This window comes from Phaseolus vulgaris, chromosome 9 (assembly GCF_051622355.1).
Source record: "Phaseolus vulgaris cultivar YP4 chromosome 9, ASM5162235v1, whole genome shotgun sequence".
Lineage (NCBI taxonomy): Eukaryota > Viridiplantae > Streptophyta > Magnoliopsida > Fabales > Fabaceae > Phaseolus > Phaseolus vulgaris.
Window position 1 is genome coordinate 38,902,325 of NC_143506.1, and position 15,796 is coordinate 38,918,120.

General features: G+C 27.3%; 2 protein-coding genes across 2 annotated transcripts; one reads left to right on the forward strand and one right to left on the reverse strand.

Annotated features, from left to right (window-relative positions):
• Positions 1-4,150: 4,150 nt before the first annotated feature.
• On the forward strand, positions 4,151-4,812 carry LOC137821314 (flowering-promoting factor 1-like protein 3). Its single transcript, XM_068625834.1, has one exon. It carries the CDS (start codon positions 4,228-4,230, stop codon positions 4,528-4,530), a length of 303 nt encoding a protein of 100 aa, XP_068481935.1. The 5' UTR covers positions 4,151-4,227; the 3' UTR covers positions 4,531-4,812.
• A 6,777-nt stretch (positions 4,813-11,589) lies between these two features.
• LOC137822512 (vesicle-associated membrane protein 724) lies at positions 11,590-14,219 on the reverse strand. The gene is made up of 5 exons (XM_068627409.2): positions 13,860-14,219; positions 12,974-13,115; positions 12,744-12,864; positions 12,071-12,133; positions 11,590-11,988 (listed from the first exon to the last, which is right to left on the reverse strand). Exons 1-5 carry the CDS (start codon positions 14,047-14,049, stop codon positions 11,839-11,841), a joined length of 666 nt encoding a protein of 221 aa, XP_068483510.1. The 5' UTR covers positions 14,050-14,219; the 3' UTR covers positions 11,590-11,838.
• Between the last annotated feature and the right edge of the window lie 1,577 nt (positions 14,220-15,796).

The window sequence follows — 15,796 nt, forward strand, 5'->3', positions numbered from 1 at the left end:
TAGTCTCTAAGGATTAATTTATAATCTAAAATATTAGTAGCTAAACCTTGGTAGTTAATGTTTAGATACAAATTTAAAAACTATTTTATAATTTTTTTAATTTATAAGATGATTTCCAATTTAGTCAATTAATAACTAATTATTTTAATATATAAAATTAGTTTTTATTTAATGATTTTCTTATAGTGATACTAGACCGTAGAATAAATTCATTTGCCAAAGGTTGGGGTTTGGTAACACATATATTAGCTAGCAAGAGAAAACTTGATAACTATCATATTTTGTTATTTATTGTAATTTTTATCTTTCTTATTTATCTGGAGAGAAAAATAAAATTACAAAAGAATATGATAGAATAATGCATTGTATTTATTATTATTATTATTATATTATTATTATTATTATATTATTATTATTATTATTATATTATTATTATTATTATTATTATTATAACCACTTTATTAGTTGTACCACTACATCATATAAATTAAATTATGTCAAATGTAGACAAAAATAAAGAATGAACATAACACCAAATAGAGGTTTCAATGACACTTCAGTTACTAAATAAATAAAAGTGTAAAGAATAAGTAAATATTAATGTTGAGAACAAGTTCAAGAGTCTTTCTAGAATAGGTGGGATCAATATATGATTTATCATATAAAATAAGTTATATTATTAGAGATAAACTTCTAAATAATTAAAATATTTTCTTATTGATTACATGCATGTTATCATATATCATATTACTACAGCCATGACATTAAAGACAAATGAGTTTGTTAAGTGTTATTATTTATTGTTTGTTGCCTAATTAATTTTATGAGTAATAACTTATCTAAGTTATAAGATAGAATATGGATATCCAAAATATAAAACACATAAACATAGTTACTCTAACATCTTACCATCTTCGGTAATAAAACATCATTAAAATGTGATAATTAAATGTAAAATACTAATATTTAGGAAAAGAAAAAAAAAATCATGTGAAAACCAAATAGAAAATTGTATATTATTTTATCAACAAAAAATAATAATATATAAGAAGCGTACTTTAACTCATATAAATTGAAAGATTTACACAGTTTAGACAAGATTGACCAAACTAAATCAGTCTCCATTTCTCGTAGTCCTACAACCTTCCTATACATCACCACAATACATATGAAACTTATTGTTCGCAAAATACAATAGTCATATCATAACCCTGGTATAAGTCGGGCAACCAAATATGATATGTATAGTTATATTTGTCTTTGAGCTCGTTTGGTCATGTGTTCAACTCTTTTGATGTGCAGGTTTACTATGTTGGCTAATTTCTTCAATTAAGTTGATCCTTATGGACCCTCTCACTTAATCTTTTCGCAAAATTCACCCCGAGACAATTGTTGTATGGATTTCTTATATCAACATCAAAGTAAAAGGGAATATAAACTCATACGACAAAAATAATAAACTAAAAACTATATCTTTAATACAAAGAAAAGGATTCAAAGACCATATGATAAATTAAAATTTTGTGACATCAAATACTATTATATTATCCAGAATTATTATCCATAATGTAAATTCTTAATACAATGATATCAAAGTATATATATATATATATATATATAGTTTTTCTTAGTCACCAACTCAGATAAGATAAGTACAATATAAAAATTGTCATGTATTGAAAGTTCATCAACTCATATAAGTTATTGACATAATCTTCAACCCAAAAACTTAAAGTAATGTGTTTGTGAGTCTTTTTTTTTACATGTTACTCAACTTTTTTTATTTCTACTCAATGTGTAACTTAGATTTACTCTGAAATTCCTAAGAAAAACCTATTATATGAATTAAAGCCCTAGTCAATAACTATCTTTACTTAGTAAAACCATTCTTTTAAAATGATAGGCTAATATGGAAGGATATATGTGAAGGATGTGATACATGCAAGTATCATGTTTTTGTTAGATATATGACCATGATTTTGACTTTTCTATGGGGCAATCACATGGGCTTGTTACAAACATGTGTTGTGGGGGATGTTTTTCATCGATTGTGAAGCCAACCTTTTGTGATTCTCAATGTTACATGGGAAAAAAGAAGCAACATGTATACAAAGATTGTTGTTTTCGGGCTAAGCATATGTTCTCCCAATAACTTTATTGCACCAAAAAAATAGATGAAAATCTCAAAAGTAATAATGTCAAATGTTGACATTAGCTTGTCAAAAAAGCTTAAAAAGGAAATTTTTTTAAGTGCTTGAAATTAACAAGTTTTGGTGCCACCTTATTATCTATGTCATTAGTTGCAATTGATTTTATTTATGTTCAAATTGAAATAGTAAAACAAGATATGATTTTACTTTCTAGATAAGAGTTTATTAGATCATTAAGGAGGCATTTGGAAATGGGAAGAATCTTACAAACTTAGAGAAAAAAAAACAAATTTATGACATTTCTAAGTTTATTTTATTTATGTTGACAAGTTTTACTATTAAATACATACTTCAAGCATCATTAATTGAAATGTGAAAAATATATAAAATGTTTACCTTGTTGTTTGAAATCTCATATTTGTGTTTCAAATGTTAAAAAATAATAAAACAAGTCATGTTAATTGCATTATTTGGTAACTATGAGGTGCATTCATTGAGAATTTAGAGAATTACACTACATTGACAAAAACATTAGAAATTGAAAACTCTCACATGGCCCTATTGACACCCAAAGGAATTTAAGTTAATTGACTACAAGAGAAACCTTTGTCATAATATATGGAAAATTAATAAGATTTTAGTCACTATTATTAGGAATCGTAGTCACAGGACCGTGTGGCATGAGGAGGAGATGGCTAATTGATGCATAATCACGACCAAGATGTTGGGTTCAAGAGAATATGTGTCCTAAAGTCTTACAACTTTGATGCCTCTTAGGTTGGAATCTAGCTCCACCTTTATTCACTCTCAACTTGTAATCATGTATATTTTCCCATCTTCCAAACAAATTTATTGGCTTCATCCTTTGTAATTCACAAATAATCTACTACAATGCAATACATTTTATAGTGCATGAGTTGGCCATGGTTAAATTAGAATTAGGATTTTGATAGATTTAATTATGTATTTTTTCCTTGTTATTATCCATTGATCTCTTATCCCATCAATTATGTATTTTTTTCTCACACAAACCCATAAATATATAATATTTTTCTTACATGATTGTATCTCACGTTTTTCTTTCATTTTATTTGTTTATTTATTTATTCCATAAGTTATATGATATTATTTGAAGGATGGCGATTGAACAGTCAACACTATAATTAGGTAAACAAAAATCTTTTATACAAAAAATAAAAATTAGACAACAAAAACAAATGCATGGAAAATCTCCAACACACACATGAATTTCATACAATGCTTATTTTTCACACTTAACGATTAGAATTAGTAGATATCAATTTCTTTCATCTTTGGTCCCCACTCCCACCATGTTCTGGATATCCTCCCCCCACAAACCATAAAAAACTTTTTCAAAAGGGCATATTGTTCACTTGAGTCTACCGTGCATGAGTATCCTCATTTCTTTCTTAAATAAATTTATTCCACAGTCATATTCACCCCAAATGACAATTTCCACATTCTATCATACATAAATTTTTCTTCACCAACATTTAATGATACAAATTTGTGATACTTTGGATGGTAGATTATTTTTGGCCCCATTAAATTAATAATGAGCTTAATTTTATATATTTCATGTGAAAATATGCTCTCAACTATGTATAAATAATACTCACACTAAATATAATATTCTCTTCTTATAAAACAAAGATTCTTTAAATGGGGGTAACAAAACTTTGGACATAGCAAATGGTTAAGGGAATCAAGATTCTCCCAATGCAATTAAGACCAAGGGTGGTGAATTGAACTCTATTTCAAACTTACAAAGTTTATAGTTATGATACTCTTTCTTGTAGGTCCCACCTTAGTTGTACTCATATCCAAACATCCTTATACTCTATATTGTCTTTATCACCCATAGAATATTGCATATTTGCACATTATGTTATATAAAAATAAAAGAAAAATCTCATCTTACCCATTACTCCATTCCCTTACTATATATATCAATACCCCATACTCCCCTCCTCATTTTACATTGCATACTACTTCTGAAACACTAAAAAAACACTTTGTTTGTTCTTCTTCAACTAATTCTCATTTCAATCCAAGAATGTCTGGGGTTTGGGTTTTCAATAAAGGTGTGGTGAGGCTAGTGGAGAATCCTAACTCTGAGCGCAAGGTGTTGATTCACTCTGCAAGCAATGAAATCATCACTTCCTACACAGTGTTGGAGCACAAATTGAGTACACTAGGGTGGGAACGTTACTATGATGATCCTGATTTACTTCAGTTCCACAAACGCTCCACCGTTCACCTAATCTCCCTCCCAAAGGATTTCAACAGGTTCAGATCCATGCACATGTATGACATAGTCGTCAAGAACAAGAACTACTTCGAAGTTAGAGACATGTGAACTTGGCATGCTACCCTCCTTCACTATCTCACTCTTTGTGTATCTTGCAAAGTTGAATTCTTGATTTTCTTATTTATATCTACATGTATTGTTGTTTTGGATTTTTGGCCCGTATGCCTAAAGAATGTGAACATTAAAGTATGTATTTTGTATATGAGTTTGTTGTATTGAGTTATGGACTGATAGAAGAATGACGAAGCCCAATAAATAGATTTATGTGTCCTAGTGTAAATCTCTATAATCATTCTATAAAACTTAATGTGTTGAATATTCACATTGAAATTTGTTTTTATAAATAACTTTATGTACTTCTAATATTTTATTTTCTTTATCTTCTTCTTTAAGAAATTCAATAAATATTTGATTTCTTAATAAGATAGTTTTTTTCGTACTTTATTCTTATTTAGTTTCTTTCATGGTAGAATATCAAAAACAAATTCATTGTGTCTAAATTAGTTATATAAAAAATAATTAACATATTACTTTATGTGTATAAACAATATTTTATTATTAAGTGAAAGTAATTGCATCAATAAACTTATGATAATGAAAAATTTCTTTGTTTTTTATATTAATTTATGTAAATAGTATAATATATATATATATATATATATATATATTATAATCCGTCACTGTACATATGGAGAGACTACAAGTAGCTTTTTTTTTTTATTAGTGGCCGACATTTATTGTTGATAGATAAATTTATTTTTTATAATTTTGACAAATTATAAAACTATTAAATATGATGTGAAAAACATGGGTATAGAACCTGAATAAACCATTATCCACTTGAAAATTGTTTTGCAATATTTTTTATTTGTTTTATTTTATTTTTTTGTCATGATATGGAAGTATGGGAGAATGAAAAGTTGCACGTGTGGGTGGGGAGGTTTTATGCATGTCAAGTTGACTTTTCCTCTTAATGGATAACTGTTTCTCTTTTCTTTTTCCTTTTTCAGCAAAAAATATATATAAAAATGAGAATTATTTTCCCCTTTTTAATATGACATGAGGAATAGTTTTGGGTAAGCATTGACATATATCTCATATTGTAAAGTTTTCATTTTTAAAATATCATAAGAATTAGGGTTTTGAACATTAACAAAGTTCAACTAAACCATAACCTTATTGTATATTTAGTTCTAAAACTTAAGCAAACTTGGAATTTATTATTAATTTTAAAATCTATATTTAAACTATTATCATTTTCTTAATTATTCACTTTTTTAACATATGTTATTATCAATTTTGTTCATTTTTATCAATTTGTTGATTTTTTTAGAGTAAAAATGTGTCTTGCATAATTTAAAAAAAAAATCAATATAAAAAAGTTGATAACAAAATAATGTGGATATATTTTTCTTGTTGTATAATTTAAACTAAATTCAAATTAAAAATAATATATTATTTTTAAGTTTCATGAAAGAAAAATTATGCATATAAACTTTTGGTATAGTTTTTTTTTATCAAATAAAATATTTTTATATAATCATTAGTATTAATATCTCTATTAAGTTGACATCTTTTGTGTAACATGTTACCTTTATTAAAAATAAGACATACCCGATAAAACTAGGTTAAATCCATGTAACAATTACAAAAAAATCTATATTTCAAAATAAAAAAAATTTCATAAAAAAATCCTCTTGAATATAATGAGGTCCACCAAAATTAAGATTAAAATTAACTAAAATATCAACACATTTGATTCTTTACCTGAAAATATGTTTTTTTTTTAATATTCATGCAATTAAGCAAGAGTTGCATTTTATATTCCAAGTTCAAAACATTCATTAAAAATAGCAAAATATATTTAAAAATATATTTTATTATCTATAATTAAAATTGTACACATATTTAAGTTATAAATATACACAAATATATTTATAAAGTTATTAATTTTCAAAACAAATTTGTAACTATATAATTGGATATATAATAATATCCATGTATAATTATTTATGTGTGAATACTCTACAAGAAAATAATTAAATATAAACTAATTTTATAGACAAAAAATAATTAGTTGTTATAGTGACTAAATTAGAGATTATTTTAGAGACTAAAAAAATTATTGGTTTCTAAATTAGTTTATTGATAAATAGTTTCTAAATTGGTATCTAATTAGCTACCAATTATTTAGAAACTATTTATCAATAATAGAAACTAATTTAGAAATCAAAAAAAAATTTAGTGTCTTTAATTTAGTCACTATAACAACTAATTATTTTTTGTTTTTAAAATTGATTTTTATTTTATGATTTTCTTATAGTGATATATATGTTAAAATGTATGTTTACATGTTTTTTTTGGAAAATTAAAATATAATAGATAAATATATTTAAAAACTATAATAAATGTACTAAAATTATATTGTTCTTTATGTATAAACTTGAAAAGAAAGAAAATAGTGCAAGAATTTAGAATTTAAAGTGTAGAATTGAGAACCATAAGAAAAAAAGAAGATAAAGAGGGATGAGAATAGCATTAAACCTTCTTTCGACATGCACAACGCTCCAACACGTGAATGCATTACTTTTCAATTCAAGTTTAGGGCATGCTATGCTTCATTTATAGTTCTACTATTTCTTCTTTTTAAAAGTATAAGCATCAACTTTTAAGATCATTTCAGCTAATAAAAAAAATATTTAGTATATGTTTTTATATTAAAATAATACTCTAGTTTTAAAGTAAAAAAATAAAATATTATAGATTTTATGTTTATTCGCATTATTTATATTCGATTTTATCAAACACATGGTTAAGATTAATAATAATAAAAAATAAACTTAATGACAATTTTTATTTACTTTAAAATGATGTTTAGATTCTACAATTTTTTTTTCATGCAAGTGAATCATGATTTCTATAAATTATGAATTCAAAAAATTATGATTTTCTTAGCTTGATGTAAATATTGTTAAAAATAGTAACCATACTTTTGCGTTGAATTAAAATATTTAATAAAAGTAATATACTATTTTTATAACAACAAAATATTTGTTAAAATCAAAAGGGTTAAATTCCCAAATTTTCTAAGAACTATTTTGTGGGGGACGTTGTTCCTAAATAATATTTTTAGGAAGCATATATAAATTAGAAATGTGACTTTTCAAAACATAAATTAAACATGAAAAACAATATATTTTCAACTTTAGATTGATGCAAAACCTAACTTTTTCTCTTATACTTAATAGTTAAGACTTCAAATTTTTACTGACACATAGTATTATAAGTTATAGAGTATTGATCTTGATAATCTAACAGTAAACTATTTCATATTACAATTGTTAAAAATAAAAATACAAATACAAATAATTTTACTGAAATATATGAGTTCAAGGATTAAAGGAGTAAACTGGTGTCTATCGGAACAATAGTCCCAGTGAAGAATTAAGAGAAAGAGTTTCCGATTCTAACAGATGGCTTGATTTTATTCTCAAAAGATGTCTTGGTAAATTAAGAAAGAAAATAATGTGTATTTAAACTGTCTTTAACCTCGAGTCCTACGCGAATAAGACTATATTAACGTATCGGAACAAAAGTTCTATGTTATTATATATTCGTCGTGAAGATAGACCTATCAGTAGATGTGATTTAAAGTTGTGATCTCCTTCTATCTTTATTTATAATGGATGGAGGAATTTGTGATGAACATAGTATCAAATGATCTGAAATGTGAGTGATACAATTTCTACTACATTCTGTGAATGCAAATAAAGAATATTTGGTTTGTATGTATTTGAAAGGTCCCATACCGGAAAGTGCCTTGGAAGGAAAGTTCCTTTGGAAGTATATAAAATAATATTGCAGCATCTACCATTGATTGGGCAAAGGAAGATGATGATAGGTTGTTGGAATTGGATCACAAGGATCTCCAATGCTCCCATGCCTCCATCAACCAATTGAATAAAAAAGGTGAACATTGAAATGAAGGATTCCATAGGAGATATGGTAATTGAAGACCACAAAAAGAAAAGGCCCATCAAATTCTTCATTGGGTCTCATCAATCATGTCAAGCCCATTCTCTTCTTGCATGGGCTAGCTGCTTTTTTGAATGAGTGGTCACTTTTCATGCTCAAAAGGATCTTGATATCAAGAAGAAGAAGAAGCTCACTTCTGCACTTGTGTCCTATCCATTAAGAATGGAGGAAGATTAGTTCCTTCTGTCTCCTTATTCAATTTGCCTTTTTGACTCAACCAACTCACTATACCCTTTTGTCTTCTCATCAACTTGTGCATCTTCTTTGTGCTTTCAAAAACTTAATTATGCTTTCAATTAAGTAAAAGATAGTGTTTCGGTATTGCTAATATAGTCTTACATCGTTCAGGAGTCAAAGATTAGGGCAGTTTATATACTCATTCTTTCGGTATTGTCAATATAGTCTTACATCGTTCAGGAGTCAAAGATTAGGGCAATTTATATACTCATTCTTTCTTCGACTCGCCTGTCAATATAGTCTCACATCGCTTAAGAGTCGAGTTAGGACAATTTATATACTCATTATTTCTTCATCTTGTTGAAACATTTTTTAAGGACAAAACCGTGACGAAACTACAAAACAAACAATACAATTTATATACTCATTCTTTCTTCATCTTGTCAAGACATTTTTTAAGGATAAAACCGTAACGAAACTCCAAAACAAACAATATCCTATTCGGTAATTGATATAGTAATGTTATGTAAACTGAATTATGATTAGAACAAGTAGTTTAAAAAAAATTATAATTAAATAATATAAAAGATTATTAAAATAATATTTTATTGGTTGTAAAGTAAATGTAAAAAAACACACTACCCTTTAACCTTTAAAAGAATGCACTTTTACTTTTTAGGTAGTAAATTTCAGAGATAAAATTTTACTTTTTCTCTAATTGATGGACTAAAATAGATTTTTTTTTAAGTTTCAGTGATCAAAACTGTGTATTTCTTTTATTAAATCATCTAACATACTTGAATGTGTATTAATTTCCAGGCTATCTTTACTTAGCAACAAAAAAATTTCTCCCATTTTAAATGTTTATACTACATTTCATTTGAATTTTTTTGCTATTTTTAATTAAGTTTTACATATATTAAATTCTTCTCTCAATTTCTGGATTTTACTTAGAGATAAAGAAATTGTGAATTCACTAAAATTCTCTAATTCCTTCGTTAAGGCCTTTAAACTTAAAAAATCATAATAAATTCCAAGCTTCTTAATTAAAAAAATAATTTTAGCTTATGGAACCATATTTTAACACATTTTTTTCTAATTTTAAGGATAATTTGATGTGAATTTACTAAATTTCTCGAACATTTGGTTAATTAAATAGAATTGCAGTTAGGACCTGTTTTTTTATATAAAAAAACTATAAATATGTTTTTTGAGAAAAAAATTGGAAAATATTCTTTAAGCTAGAAAAGTCTAGTTTGACCCCTTTTTATAATTACAACTAGATTTCTTATGAGTACAAAAGTCACTAAATGATATCCAAAAAATCCATTTTAATTTTTCAAACCTGAAATAATTTATTTTATTTATAAAATATTAAATCCTAAAAATCAATATTTTATAATTTGTTTTAAAGCTTTCTTTCTAAAGCCATGCTAGATTAAGCTATTTATCGACCAAAATTTCCCCCCCAAATTTTTAATTAACTACCTAAATCACTTTATAGCAAAAAGTTGATATTTCAAAGGACTTATTAAGTGTTAAAAACACATGAAACCATTATTTTAAATAAATTTTAGCATTTTCTCAAGTTTTGGGCCTAAAATAGTACATGAGCCCATTAAGCTTTTGACCAAGTTTTTGAGTCCCAATGTTTATGAAAATACACAACATGAAAATATATTTTTATCCTTCTTGTGTCACCTCCATAGATTAGTTTCTGGATTATGTAATCTAGAAACTCATTTAAAAAAAATCCGGAGTCTAAATAAGACTTCTAGATTATGTAATCTGGAAAGTAATCATGCATATAAAAAAAGGTTTCCAGATTATATAATCCAGAAGCTAATTACAAATTTAAAAAATGACTTCCGGCTTACGTAACCCAGAATATTATAGAGGGGCAGTTTTTAAAATTCAAAAATTTATGAAGGTGAGAGAATAAGGTATGGAGGTTCAGCAAGAAACAGTCCCAAGTTTTTGAGCCCCAATGTTTATGAAACTTTTCTGAAACATACACATAAGGGCAAATTCTTCCTACACCCAACTTTTTTCAACGGACACTTTTAAATTTCCAAAAAAGTCATCTATTTTGGAAATGAAAATCTGAAATTAAAAAAAAATGCATTCTTGACAAGCAAATCCAGAATACATTATTATGTTCTGGAAATAAATTCAAAAACAAAATTCGAAAATCAAAATCTCAGTTTTTTGAAAAAATAATTTCAGAATCCAAAAAATACTTTTCGAATTTTAAAATTTGGAATACAAAATTTATTTCGAATTTTAAATTTTGGAATTTTAGAATTCAGAAAAATGGAAAAATGGTTGTCAATAAAAAAATGAAGTGAAGAGTAAAGTTGTCATTTCACATCTTTTATGGTGGTGCAGGAAGAAAGCATGGGGTGCCGGAAGAAATTGCCTGCAGAAGGTGAAAGCTTAGGTGTTGGTTCACATGGCAACTGGTGAATCCATTACTTCCAACATAGTGTTACTGTATGATCACCCTAACCTCCTTCACTTCCCACAAATGCTTTCTATAAATATCTTTGTCAATGATAGAACACTAAAATTTCACATTTAGGCACACTTATTGAATACAAAACTTCAGCAAAAATTGTCCCAATGTTGCAACAACTTCTACAGAGAATAACTCTATCCAAATAACTTTCAACTGCACTTTTCCAATCACTTCTTTTCAACATGGATTTTCTTAACAAATTTTAATAACTACATAACAATAACTGCTCCTAAAATGCCATGGATTATCTATCATCAGACCTTGCATAAAAATAACTTCTCCTAAAATGCATGATTGAACCTAATAAAACAATGCACATGATTAGTAGTAGTATGTAACCATTCCTAATTTCTGCCAATGACTGAGGAAAGATCAAATTAAGTTGATAACACTTTTTTGTATCTGTAGAGGAAAAATATTACAACTGTATTGTCTGTAGATCATGTAATCTATTACATGGTACATAACTACACATACATTCCCCTATCCATCTATTCAAGAATTTCCAAGCACATATTTATCCCTTACTATCAACCTATGTAGCACAGACACTGACACTGACATTGATATGACATGGATACGACCATTTAAGAGAAGTGTCCGAGCCTCATAGCTATCAACCACTGCTAATTTGTACAGTCAAATCCACCACAAATAGAAAGCCAGATAACCAAGACCAAAAACAACAAAATTCCCAGAACAACTAATTTAATTTTCATGTTCTGATACCACATCTTCCGATGGACTTGTGCTCCTTGCTTTCTGAAATCCTGAGCCTGAAAAATAGAAATTCCTCAGCCTTGAAAGCATGAGTTAAAAAAGAAGAAAAATTATCTAATTTTAGTCAACTTTACTCACCTGTGAACGCAATGTCTCTGTCTTATCTGCAAGAATAGTTAGATTTTCTCCTCTATCAATGGCCTGAAAACACATGATGAAAAAAAAATGTCAAAGGATAATACTATCTTGTCTAAACTTGCAATTAACACATCGTCTATCTAGCTAAAATACAACTTCAAAATAATGCAACTGTGTAAGCTATGGTAACATACAAACAAAGCAATGCAAGGAAATTTTTTAATGATTACAATATAAAAAAAAACTAATATAGGTTATAATTTAGTCAGATTTTGAACAGTGGAATGAAACTAATTTTCCTTAAACAGTGGGTAAATGACTGATTAAGAGCAAATAATTATAGATTAACAGGGAATACACATTCAAGTGTCATTATAAGTCATTACCAACAACACTGGCAGGAAGAAGAGTGAGCAAGCAAGTATTGAAGCATACTGTTTGTCCAAGTTTTTTCACATTTTCAATTCTTGAATTTTTCTAGAGAAGTATTAGGATACACGGAATAATGAACTTTTCTGGACACTACTCAAAAGTTGCAATAAAGCAGTCTGCAAAAATAGCAATCCTCACATAATCAATCCCTCTACCCCTACTTCCATACTTTAATTCAAGAGAGAGGAACATAGACTAAATACTAATGGGGAAAAAATCTTACTAATGAACAATACAGTACCTTGTCTATGTTTTCTAACATAATACTCTTAACTTCTGAAACTTGAGCCTTCACTTTTATTAGCTTTTCAATCTCTTCAGCGTGATCGATGATATACTTCATGTGCCCTTTCATAACTGGTCTGCAAATGTGCATCCATATTATATAACTTTCATTTCTATACAAATTGCCTACCTAAGCATTAAGATATCCGAAACATCATCAAATATTTAGAACAGAAGTTAGTGTACCCAAACTCCTTGTTCAGACTCTTAGCAACAGCTGTATCTGCTTTTCCACCACCATATCTTTTTCTAAAGTCTGCTTTGACCCGTTCAAGGAAAGCAATAGATATTTGCTTGCCAACAGATTCTTTAGCAACAACACAGTATGCTGCAATTTACAGAAAGCCCAAATGTAAATCTTTAAAGTACTCACTGCACTACAACACAGTTTTTCATCTCAGAAATTGCACAAACCACCAGATTTCAAACAAACACACTCACATGCATCATCTAGAGGTTGCATTATTGCTTATCTATACAAACAAAATTAGGCATTGTTGGAATTGAAACTTGCAAAGGCCCAACTCAAGGAACACCACACACAACTGTACATTCACAAGATTAGGCTTTCTCTGAAGACTTTCTGTTGCATCACTACCTCTAAAGGGTAGCCAAAATGATCGAATATTCCATCAAAGATGACATTGAAATCAGGTGTGCATGTATATTATGAATGTACAATTATTTCTTTCAGATGAGTGTCACTACTCACCAAAATGAAAAATCAAACAATTGAAGCATGTTAACAAACCTTAAATTGAACTTAACCCAAATTCTGCTTCTCACTGTTCATTGGTTGATTCAATTTCAGCAATCAAAGGAAAAATTCACAAAATTTGGGAAGAACCCATAAAAAAACAAACAAAACCCACTAGGAAAACTAATTCAAAAGACAAATAAAACCCAAAAAAAGAAAACTTCATGCTCCCTGAGCCTCCTTATAGCGACATTCATTTCAAGACTAGATCCAGCACCTAAAAACTAGCAATTCAAATTCCATTTTCATCTTTGGTTCACACAAAACATACCATTTGATAGAAACATAGGATGATGAAGTCAGTGTGGGCATTACCATAACCATCCTCAAGCAGGAAATTGAAGGTGTGGTGGTCACAGTTGTAAGTGAACTTGTTGTTGGAAGAGGGAAGCTTGTGAAGACACTGAGCTGCAATGGCAGGGAAGTTTCCGGTGAACTCCGTGTACTCAGCTAAGACCATCGTCCCACGAGCCACGAAGCTATATATAAACGATTCCTGACTCATTGCTCCACAACTGAGTCCACTGGGAACTCAGAGAAGCACATAACAGAGCTTCCTCTGTTTCTTCCACACTCTGCATCTACCGTTAGCAATTTCAAGGCCACGTTTCCACAATTCTCTCTCTCTGTTTTTTTTTTAATTTTTCCATCAAAAAAAGAATTTCACTTTTCTCTTCATAAATTAAGGAATCCCAAGTTTAATAATAAGGTTTTCTTTTTCTTTTCTGAAAGCAAAGTTTTTGTTTTTTCAATTATGCAATTTTAAGAAAAGAAATATGAAATTTTACTTATTGATTAATAACAGATAAAATTTTAAAAAATTATTATACAATTTAATATATTTTGAATTTTGATATAAAATTTTAATATAATTAAATTTCAAATTATGTAGTATTATCTTGACACGATTTATTTATTTTGATAAGTTTTTAAAATTTTACCTAATTTAATAATTATATTGTGAAATTACATTATATAAAATTCCAAAAAAATATTAGAATTAATTTTTCTTAATTCTAACACCTAAGAGAACATGATATTTTTTTTTGGGTAGTTTTAATTTAATGTTAATTGAGTTTAATAGTTGTATTTCAGGGTTAAATAAATGAATTTAATTAAAGCAAGTAGAAATTATGATTATTAAAATGTTATGATTATGATTATGTTAGATTACCTTTTTGCTTGATTTTTTTGGGTAACAGTACCTTTATGATGCCCACAAACTTCCCTAATTATTACTTCAAAGCATGCTTAAAAATATATATATATATATATATATATATTACTTTAATATTATTTTACTTAACTTTCCTTTTAATTAAAGTAAAAGTTGTTTTCAAGACAGATATTGTATCACACTTTTGATATCACGCATCACTTCATTTATTTGTTTTCTTGTTTAAGTCTCTCTTTGGTAAAATTTATATTTTAAAATAATTTTTATTGTAACTTTTTAAACAATAAAAATTGTTGTCTTAAAAAAAACTATAACTAGCATTGTGAACATAAAGTTAGGAAGGAAGAAGCATATTATTTAGAAGACCATTACTTTTACATGTCGAGTGTTATTTTTTTATCTACTTTGAAATATTTTAGAATAAGACCAGAGTCAAAGTTGTTCCTTAACATAGGTAAGAAATATAGAATAAACTTATTCTAATTAAACACTGGTTCAGCATTTAATAGTTCAATCATGATTCAATCGATATTAAGAAAATCATCATAACAAATATATACTTTTAATATTTAAAATATATATAAAAATCAAAATAAAACATATTATCATACTTCAATTAATTTTTGTAATATTTATTATTATTAATAATTTTATAAGTTGAATTAAAATAAAATAGCAGATATCTTAAATTGATTTTTTTTTTTAAATTAAACAATATATTATTAAATATTTCTTCATTAAACTGATCCCTGAATTTTCAATTTTTTTTATAAATTCTTCTTTAAATTGATTATGTAAATAAATTTCTCTCAACCTAGCTGAAACATATTTAAAAATAAAATAGCTTAAACTTGTTTTTACAATGTCAGGTTCTTTTTATAGTGACTTTTTCTATCTTCTGCTTTCAGTTTTCACGGTCTTCAGGTGTGGTGGTTTCCGATTAGTTATTCTTTTTTGTCGAGTGAGTGGGAAAAACTTGCAAAGGCACTCTGACGATCAAATTAGTTTGAGTATAATATGAGAACAAAAATCACCTCTATCACTTGACTTCCTTTGGTATTTATATATTTTGGAT

Bases quoted from the DNA above. Each gene is read 5' to 3' on its own strand.
- LOC137821314 (XM_068625834.1), top strand. From the start codon at position 4,228: ATGTCTGGGGTTTGGGTTTTCAATAAAGGTGTGGTGAGGCTAGTGGAG.
- LOC137822512 (XM_068627409.2), bottom strand. From the start codon at position 14,049: ATGAGTCAGGAATCGTTTATATATAGCTTCGTGGCTCGTGGGACGATG. The intron at 12,865-12,973 runs GTACACTAACTT...GCACATTTGCAG, and splicing joins AGTCTGAACAAGGAGTTTGG to ACCAGTTATGAAAGGGCACA. The intron at 11,989-12,070 runs GTGAGTAAAGTT...TCTATTTTTCAG, and splicing joins CAGAGACATTGCGTTCACAG to GCTCAGGATTTCAGAAAGCA.